Source organism: Scophthalmus maximus, chromosome 16 (genome assembly GCF_022379125.1).
Source record: "Scophthalmus maximus strain ysfricsl-2021 chromosome 16, ASM2237912v1, whole genome shotgun sequence".
Taxonomy (NCBI): Eukaryota; Metazoa; Chordata; class Actinopteri; order Pleuronectiformes; family Scophthalmidae; genus Scophthalmus; species Scophthalmus maximus.
Genome location: NC_061530.1, coordinates 13,366,478 through 13,375,898, shown reverse-complemented (window position 1 = coordinate 13,375,898; position 9,421 = coordinate 13,366,478). Strand labels below are relative to the sequence as shown.

At 43.3% G+C, this 9,421-nt stretch overlaps 1 protein-coding gene across 2 annotated transcripts; it reads right to left on the bottom strand.

The window, feature by feature from the left end:
- Positions 1–374: 374 nt before the first annotated feature.
- dclre1a (DNA cross-link repair 1A (PSO2 homolog, S. cerevisiae)) lies at positions 375–9,355 on the bottom strand. 2 transcript variants are annotated; one of them, XM_035613442.2, is made up of 9 exons: positions 8,698–9,355; positions 6,569–7,930; positions 6,341–6,474; positions 5,468–5,586; positions 4,994–5,137; positions 4,593–4,738; positions 3,008–3,162; positions 2,147–2,288; positions 375–1,207 (listed from the first exon to the last, which is right to left on the bottom strand). In XM_035613442.2, exons 1-9 carry the CDS (start codon positions 9,074–9,076, stop codon positions 1,041–1,043), a joined length of 2,748 nt encoding a protein of 915 aa, XP_035469335.2. In that variant the 5' UTR covers positions 9,077–9,355; the 3' UTR covers positions 375–1,040. The 2 variants fall into 2 exon arrangements, 1 of the variants encoding a protein (XP_035469335.2); XR_004785738.2 differs by lacking the exons at positions 375–1,207; positions 2,147–2,288 and having other exon boundaries at positions 3,025–3,162; positions 4,994–5,169.
- Positions 9,356–9,421: the final 66 nt, after the last annotated feature.

Sequence of the window (9,421 nt, the reverse complement as noted above, 5' to 3'; positions counted from 1 at the left end):
TTTCAGATTCCTCACTCTGGACTGTACGATTGAACACGCAGGTCAGGCAGATATGAATAGTTCAAGTTGTCGTATATGAAAAGGAGAAATCACGCAGAGATTTTGTACCACATCTCTGTCGTCTCAGAGATGAATTACTGACGAGACCAGACTGCAGCCGCTTCAAAGCCGAGACAACAGAGTGGCCTCTTGCTCAACACATTATCAAACGTTGCTGATATAATCCATCAGTAGGAAGGAATGATTTGAATATCAGAAAAAAGTGAACATTTTAAATCCAGAAAAGAAAGTGATATGCTCATCTTGAATCGCATGTACAATGATTTGTTTTAAGTAATATGCATGCATAGATTAATGCTGCCAAAACAAGAGGGTAAAATGTTAAAAGAATGATTGAAACATTTATTTTTTTCATCATAAAATTTACATTACATTATTGCATACATTAGGAAACAAGAAATGTAACGTTTCATAGCAAAACTTAAAATGTTGGCGACAAAGTGGTATTATATATAATATAATCCACACATCCAGTTAAAGGGGCAGTAAGCGATTTCGGAGAGTGCTGCTCCCTCTCTTTGTTGTAGGCCGCGAACCCGCAGCCTAGGGTTTGCGAGACCGACGCGCTAACCACTAGGCCAAAACGTGTGAGGTGCGGCCGGCACCATTTTGTAAATTTTAATTTTACAGAGCCAGGACTGCCGGATTTTTGTCTGGCACAAACACATAACCGTCAGCTGGCGGACCGTGACAAAACATTCGCAGAATTTTACAAAACGTGTATTGCTTTCGAATCACTTACTGCCCCTTTAATTCAGTTCCCGTGAAGAATACTTGTGGGTGCAATTGTGGTTCATGATAAAAGTATGGATTAAAGTAAAACCTTTATACCTTTTTTTATCAGTGTGGAAATGCTAGCAGCACTCAAGTGTTAAAATGCATTTGTTCCCCGTGGGCATTTGAATGAATGAAAATTAATTTGTTTGCTCTCATTACCAATAAGCAGCAGAATAAAAAAACACAGATTACTGGTAATTAAGCTACAGTTTGGCTTTTGTTTCTGTGAGCCATTCACGGAAGCACTTCTCCATTGCCTTCCTGCTCGACCAGCTGCCATTGTTGACCGTAGGAATGATCTTGAGAGGTTGGATCCACTGGACAAAACGCTTCAACTCCAGGAAGCTGCTGTGTTCACTGTACGGGATTCCTGTAAATAAAAAAAATGTAATTAATTAAGGAGACATATCCCTCAGGGAATTAGTGGTTTTTAACTGAGCTGAGGGACTTTTCAGACAGCTCATCTGCTCTTAATATTTTTATTCCTTCTTTCTCAATTATGAAATGCCAATCTCAGTAAACGCAGCAGATATTGGATTTGTGGTAAGAGCCTTGTCACTGATCCAGATGTCTACAGAGTATGAGGAAGCCAGTCAGACGAGGAACAGGGCAAAGTCTCAGGGGAGGAGCCAGATGCTCAACAGAGTGGCCCACAGGCAGATTTCAGATGCCGAAACATTATCTATCATAATGTCACCATCTCGGTTTTGATGGTGAGGGATGAGAAAAACAGTTGAGCTGCTGCCACCTATCGTCTGTCCTCCATCATCCCTCCACCACTGCTTTTAATAGATCTCGCATCAAACTAAGCTCCCTCAAGTATACGTTCAGTCCTCCCACATGCAGAGAACAATATTAGGAGCAGTAGTAGCATATGGCTGGGAAGGGCAAGCAGGAGGAGATAAACACAGGGCAGCGGAGTGAGAAGAGGGAGTGACTGCGTAAATTGGCTTCCGCCTGAGTGACACACAAACTGCTGAGGAGGAAGAAATTATACGCAAGTGTGCAACGCACAAGCCTCTAGCTGGTGCTTGTGGGTTATATGGGCCAGCTGGCTGAGGCTGTTGATGGAGCTATTCAGGACATGAAACGGGACAGGAAGGAAAACAGGCTAAATCTGCAGTGGCATGTTGTTTCTGGCAGCAAAAAAAACGCTGCCGTTATGATTAAGTCTTAGCAGAACGTGGGAAGATGAGAAAGATTGTTTACTGTAAGGTTCTGCTTTTGGTCAGTAGAAAAAGAGAGAGGGGCATTAACAGCAACACTATCTCCCACTTTGCAGAAGACGTAAAGGAAAATTAATGCGTACCATAAATGGAGATGTTGCCGCTGGTCTGCGGCTGGATGTCTCCCACCGACTCCACCTGTTGGCTGAAGGTCCAGCCCGTGGGTTTAAAGGCAACCAGCTGATCGTACTGTTGAGAAAACCGCGCCAGGTGATGCTGCAGTTTCTGGAGACAGAGAGAGGTTGACACGATCATTCGGGGGAAATTCAATTTTTAAGTTCAAATTTGTTGCTACCAAATGCACACTCCCAATGTGGTTTATACAGTTGTGACTATCAATTTTTTCAAGCTGCATCGTTTTCCCCCCTACGTCAGCCTTTCTGTGCCTAGCGGTGCATTAATTATACCAAGTCCCGGACTTATCTGTGGTTCTACAAGTCCGCTTTAGAGAGATGATGTGCTTGAGTCATAATTAGCATTTCCTAATTGTTTTGACTCCCGTCCCTGATCCTTGCATGTGAAAAACCCCCCCCAAAAAAACCAAGCAGAATAAAAGACGCGTTTGCACATCATATTAAACTGTCCGGGAATAATTCGGGAACCAGCCCTTTGGGTTAAACACATGACATGTTTACACAAAAGGACTGCAGGCCAGAAATTATTTAAAACTATAATAGCCTACTCTATTTCTAAATGAAATAGTTAAACTCATCTGACTCTTCAGTGTTTATTATTGGGAGTGCATCATAAGCTATGAATAAACAAAGAAACTGCCTGAGGGATAGGATATATTTGGTAGATGTTTTAATCTAACTGATTGTTGTTTGTTTCCTGAACATGCCCATTAAATAGAACCCATTTCTTTATTTTTTTTACTCCCAAGGGCCTAGTGTGATGACTGTGCTCCTCAGATCAGAAAATAACACGGCCTGCTGCCTACGTACGTCGAAGGAGAGCTGCATCATGGGTAGCACGTGGACCTGGGCGGCCTTCCAGTCGGTGGTTATACGTTGTCTGATTTCTTCCGACTCCAGACAGCACATGGTGTTGTATTTGTCTCTAGAGAGGCAAACTTTAGACCCCAGGACCTCTGCTAGGGCTGCAAATGAACACAGATGATTTGTACATTTTCCTACAAACAAAATGTAACCTGCTCTGCAGAACCTCTGGCCCAGATTACATAGAAATACAGTATATATTTGTTTTACTTTCGCTGAAACAAACTGCACAGGCTACAAATGCATTAATTAAAAGAAAATGGTTAAAACAATGAATATACTGTATTTTTGAACAGATAGTTATTTTTCCCCCCAGTACCAATTTCACGCGGAGCTATTTAAACCAAAGTTGATTACAGAATGAGTTCATGCCGTTCACTCTGTGAGGAAAAACATTCATTTTTGAGGACTTCACCCCACCTAAAGTGGATCAGGCCATTCTGCATGTGTGTCACCAGAGGACTGTTCACCTCTGAATGAGGACAACATAGCCGGCTGCTCTTTTCTCAGAAACACACACTAATCCACAAATTCTCCAAACTGCTCCCATTTTCAATTAAAACACACATCTTGTGAGCTTTCAATGGGAGAAAAATGGGTCAGGTGGTGAAACAAGGATGCAGGGACAAATCCACCTATGATTAGTTTCAGAAACATTTCATTTGTGTCCATCAGGTTGTGATAAAGCCTTACCCCATCATATCACCATTCCCAGAATAAATAACCATCTCATTTTCAGTAATACAATTATCCATCAAATAAATTTCACTTATCAATCTGCCTATTTATCAGACTGATGTTCCAATTATGTGCAAAATGTAGCAACTCCGATCCCCAACCCTTTTCAGAACAGATATTCAGTATAATCTCATGTGAAATGTGAACCCAAGGGGAAATGTGGGATGAATTTGAATTTAAATTATCACTAAATCATTTTGTTTATGTGCAGTCTGATTTTTTTAAATGGCAAAATTAAGGCAACTGGATTCCCCTGATTTAAATGTGAAGAGAACAGCCAACTCTGCTGATCCTAAATAATGACCAATATTTTGACTTTTGCGTTTAAGCCTAAAAGTGCCTAAATTCTAAATACAAAATATACACAAGGTGCAAAAGGTTAGTGTTACTTTTTTTTTTAAATTGGTGTAATAATGCTATGAGCACTTTCTTAATATTTCACCTTCACTGTGCATTGACAAAATATTGCTTCTCTACAGTGCGTGAAAAACTAAAAATCAAACAACTCACATGTGGTGGTTAAGGTGAGTAGAATTCTCTCTTGCTATTTGGAGATACCTGCATTCCCAACAATAACTTTGAACCCCTTAATGTTCGGGTTAAAGAGATAAAAATCAGCCGAGACAAAGAGTATCTTCCTTTAAACGATCTTCAGTCTAGACGAAACACATTGTTCTACAGAACGTAATATTCGGTCGACATACATCATGCCGACCCTGCAGGCTTTCCCCTCGAGCGGCAGACTTGTGACAGATATCAAGCATTATATTTGCATAAACTCCCCAACACTCACCCAGAAAGACCTTCTCTTTCCCTACAGAGTAGGATCCGCACACCACAAGTGTTCGTGGGTTGAGCGTCACCAGTTCAAAGGCTCTGTTGGCTGCGAAGTTGATGACCTCCTGCTGTCTGGGGAAGGTGTACTCAGGGCTGCAGTAGCTACAGGGAAGAGAGAGTTTACACTGAAAATCTTTTCACTTTTACAGAGTGCCTTGCTTTAGTAGATTAAAGGGCTGGGGACTGGGGGGGATTATCCTCAGGAAGTGATTGTTGCTCTATGTTTGTGTATTAGCTCAAATTGCTCCAAGTCGACTGACTAATTATATTAAATCCAACAACCCAGAAAGGCTGAGAGCAGTGTACAATACAGACCACAACTCTGTGTATATTCACTGTGTATGAGAAGGAACTTACGTGGTGTCCAGGTAAAGCGTCTGCACCCTGCAGTCGAGTAGCTCAGGGTAGGTTTCCATCGAGGGATCGGCTCTGAAGTCTCCAGTGTGCAGGACCGTCTGTCCGTCGGGCAGGAAGAACAACAGCATGGCAGATCCTGGACAACTGACAGAACAGACACAGGTTCGAAGGTGAAGCTGGAGACAAAGGAACAGCAAGTGAGATTAACAGATGATCTGGAGGGAACGAAAATAAATCTTTATTTAGGAAATATTTAAGGAAGATTATCTTAATAGATTAAGATTCATAGATTCTATGCTCATATCGGCGCTTACATCATCATCTTTCTTCCACATTTTTAATGGCCTGGCTATAATTCCCTTCTCTGTGTCACCTTGGCTCGTCTACCTTTCTCAACACAAAGTCCCCCCCCGCACAAACTCTGCGGGCCACTACCAAGTAGATGCCATGTTGATTTTCAGCTGGATGACTCACTGGTTGGCGTCCAGCAGGATGACCTCGACTCCGTCCACAGTCAGCTGCGTGTTCATGGGGAGGATGTGGACATACTGCTCTGCCACCTTCAGTTTGCTTTTCACCAGGTTCCCTGTAATCTGACCAGAAGAGGCAGCAGTTGGTCAACTCGCAACTCTGTGGTTCACTGACTCGTTTTAGCAGAAGCCATTAGTTAGAAAAACACAAATGCTATGTAGGATTATGCTGACTTTATAAATACATGTACAATATGACAAAAAAAAGGAACCAACCCCCTCAAAAGCATCACAGCTAAATATAACTGCTGAATACCTCAATTCGGGTTAAATTGAAAGATCCAGACGAAGTTAAATTTCCTTCATATTAAATTTTTTTCTGCACAACCCCGACCCCAATTTCCAATAAATGGTCAGAGAGCCACTGGCAAATTGGTATTCATAGCTGCCAGTTGCAAGTGAAATTGTCATTACTCTCAGTCAGTGCAGTGCAGGGAGATAAATGGATTGAGCCTTTACTCTACAAATTCTGTGGCAAAGAGCAGACGGGGAGCTTTTTGATGATGAGGTGCAAATGAATAGGAAACAACAAAAAGGTTTGTAGCACCTTCAAAGTAGTGAATTTCTTTCACAAGATTCAAGACCTTTGAAGGGAGACTACTATACATTTACTGCATAGAACTAAACCTTTCTTCAATAAGGGTTTCATTAAAAAAAAAAAAAAGAAACACTGTAAAGGACAAAGTGTTGTCCAGATCAATTCATAAAATTGGTTAAATAGTAAAACAATCAACTGCTACGTCAAAATACTGGTAAGCAAGTGGCCAACTAATGCATAATATTTGAAGAAATTCAGATTTTACAAGTCATGACTTACTCTGTTACAGTAGATTGGAAAAGTGTCTTTCTTGGTCAATCCTCCGTAGTGGTCCGAGTGGAAATGTGTCAGGAAGTAGGCGGTGATGCCCTCGATCTCCCCATAATTAAAGGCGTCTATGACAAACTTTGTGCCTGAAGAAAATTGGACAGCCACTTTAGATTATACACTCTCCCACACACACACAAACTCACACTTACCCTTTAGATTCATTCTGTAACCACTGACCTGGAATCTTCTTGTAGAAAGGACAGCGTGGTCGTTCTACCTCTCCATCAGCGTTCACTCTGTTCCTGCTTCTTCCCCATCCTCTGGTCCAACCTCTCCTCGCTTCTCCCCGAGCACTCGCTACGTCAGCGCCATCTGCAGCCGCCGTCCCCTGTGAGGCATCCGTGGTTGTGTCGGCTTTACTTTTCCTCTGCCTGTCTCTCCTTTCTCTCCTCTGTCCCGAGTTCTTGCCAAGTGCCGGGATGGAGGGGGCGCCGCCGAGCTGATTTGGTCCACTCTCTGCCTCCTTCTCCTTGAGGGGTTTGAGGCCAAAGAACACTCCAATGTCCGTCTGCTTGAGAGAGGAAGCCTGACCGCCTTTGCTCTGGCCCTTCTGCGGTGGCATGGTTTCAGATATTTGGACAGTGGAGGCTTGAGAATTTGCGTGAGGCTGCTGCGACTGAATACTGTCATTCAAACTGTTGTCATGCAGGTTATCTGAGCTAAGGAGAGTTTCTCTCAGGCGCTCTAAAACAACACTCTGTGGAGACTGAAAGATAGTGATGGCACTGGCAGCTTTACCACGAGCTTCTTCCTCATCTGCTCCGTTTTCAGCAACTGTCGCTGCAGCCGGCTGATTAGTGGATGCTAATGAGGTAACGGACTCCAGCTGGATGTTTGACGTTGATGGCTCTTCTACTGACACACCATTGGTTTCAAAATCATCCATGAATTGAGTTAGGAGCTCATCTTCACTTGAAAAGCTGTCATTAAAGAGTGTCATGGAGACTTCATCTCCATTTTCATACGCATCGCTCTTAAAAAGGACTTTTCTACACTCTCTGTTATTGACTTCAGTCTCTGAGGGGAACTCGGAGAGAGGCGAGTAGGATATGGCGTCGTCGTTTTCGGGAGGAGGCTCATATTTTGGGAAACCTTCACAAGCTTGTCCTCCACTGTCTTCCTTTACCGGAGTGGATGATAGCTCTGTTTTACTTTCTTGGGAAGCACTGATAGACTTGTGGGCTTTGGCAGAAGATGACCAACCTTTCTTTTTCTTTAAATCCTCTGGGCCAGGTGAGCGCAGTAACAGAAGTCCATTTGAACGTTGAGACGGAGGTGTTCCGGTGTTCTGATTGCGAGGGGATAAGGCAGAAAGACTGACGGCGCTATCCCGTGAAGTCTCTAATGCAGGGTCCTCCACCTCACTATTTGTTAAACCAGGGAGACGACTGATGCTCGTCTCCCCGCTGGTCGACGCCTGCGGGGACAGACCGGGGAAGGCCGGGTCACCGCTTGCTCGACTGTGGGCCAGAAGTGTGTGGTTAAAATTCTTGTAATGGTTCGGGATGGTGGAAGAGCACTGCAGACCATCTGGACACTCTGCATGAACAGATAAAACATTCAAAAAATAGGGTTGATTAGAGCAGGATAAGTGTTACATTAGTTAGTTACATTAAAAATCAAAACAGGCAGTTTGACAAAACAGACGTCCAGAAACGTTGAGGTGCTTTTCTTTTAGTTTACTTTATTAAATGTATATGTCAGGGAGCTAGTTCAAACACAGTAGTGTCATATCATCTGCAATCCCTGGAGAGGTAGAAAAGCAATAAACACTCGACATAAATACAAATTTCAACCTTTACACCCACTGTTTTTTAAACAAGCACTCACTTGACTTCACAAGTCAGTATAACAGTTATGGAAAGCACTACTCTGCAAAGTGTACATCATCTCTTTTGGCTCTTGTGGGGGAACTTTCTAAAGCAAACGACACTTATGTTGTCTAAGTTTTCCTGAAACGGGATTTGGACCAAAAACATTGAACAGCCAGAAAAGCCTGTGTTACAAACTGAGGGGGTTGGAAATTAGGAAGCACGTGAGTTAAACCAGTGGTGTTTCACCACGGCTGTGTGTTCAGTGAAAAGGGGGAAAGATCATCTTTCACTCTGTTTTTATGACCTGATTTATTCTGTTTTTTCAGTTATTTTTTGGTTTTATGTTTTAAAAATCAATCAAATCTCTCTCTCTCTCTCCCACCCAACCAACCTGTCGAGGCAGATCACGTATTTCGTGATTTGCCACTAGACAAATCAAATTGAACAACGTTTTAGATGGAAGTATGTATGAGGAAGTGTGGGTGTCTGTACCTTTGCATGTGTCTCTGCAGGTGTCGAGACATTCAGCAACGTGCCACCTCTGAGTCTGTACCACCAGGACGGAGAAGGGCATCTGACACATGGGACAGAAGTGTCCAGAGGACGGTCTGCCCCCTGTTTGGACTGTGTCATCACAAGCAGGAGGTAAGTCTGAGGTCGGAGAGTGTGTCTCTACGCCGGTTTTGACTTCTTCAGTCCTTTCGAGGGTGTCGACAGAGGCAGCGCTGTCCCTCTTAGAGGGTTTCCTGGGAGCACATCTTCTCTTAGTGACAGCTGTGACCGCAGCAGGTGATTTCTGTCTCCTCTTCTTCTTCTTCTCCAGAGGCTTATACTCCCAGATGTCATTTTCAGAGTCGTCTTTTTGTGACATCTGGAGGAAAGGGGAGCACGAGTTGCCCCGACGTTGCCCGGCGACCACCTCAAAATCCCTGTTATTACACAAGAGTTGATGTTCGATAACATTCCGCGCGGTTGACGACAATGACAAAACGTCAGAGTTGATTTAACACAGGTATATTCCTCGTGTGTCGTGGGGATACACGACACAGCTACAATAGTTTCTAATGATTTAAAAACACGGAATTACGCGCTAATTTCCTGCTAGACATGCTCATCCTGGGACACACTCGCTCAGAGCACCGGGTTACTTCCGCCGATGCGACCCGTGAATCTGGTAAACACAACTTCACAAACGCAGCGGCACTTTCGACAAATC

What these genes read in the sequence shown, in the direction of transcription:
- dclre1a (XM_035613442.2), bottom strand. Translation starts at nt 9,076, where the DNA reads ATGTCACAAAAAGACGACTCTGAAAATGACATCTGGGAGTATAAGCCT. An exon ending in TTTCTACAAGAAGATTCCAG is followed by an intron (nt 6,475 to 6,568) that starts GTCAGTGGTTAC and finishes AATTTTCTTCAG; the next exon opens with GCACAAAGTTTGTCATAGAC. An exon ending in TGATGCAGCTCTCCTTCGAC is followed by an intron (nt 2,289 to 3,007) that starts GTACGTAGGCAG and finishes CTCTGTCTCCAG; the next exon opens with AAACTGCAGCATCACCTGGC.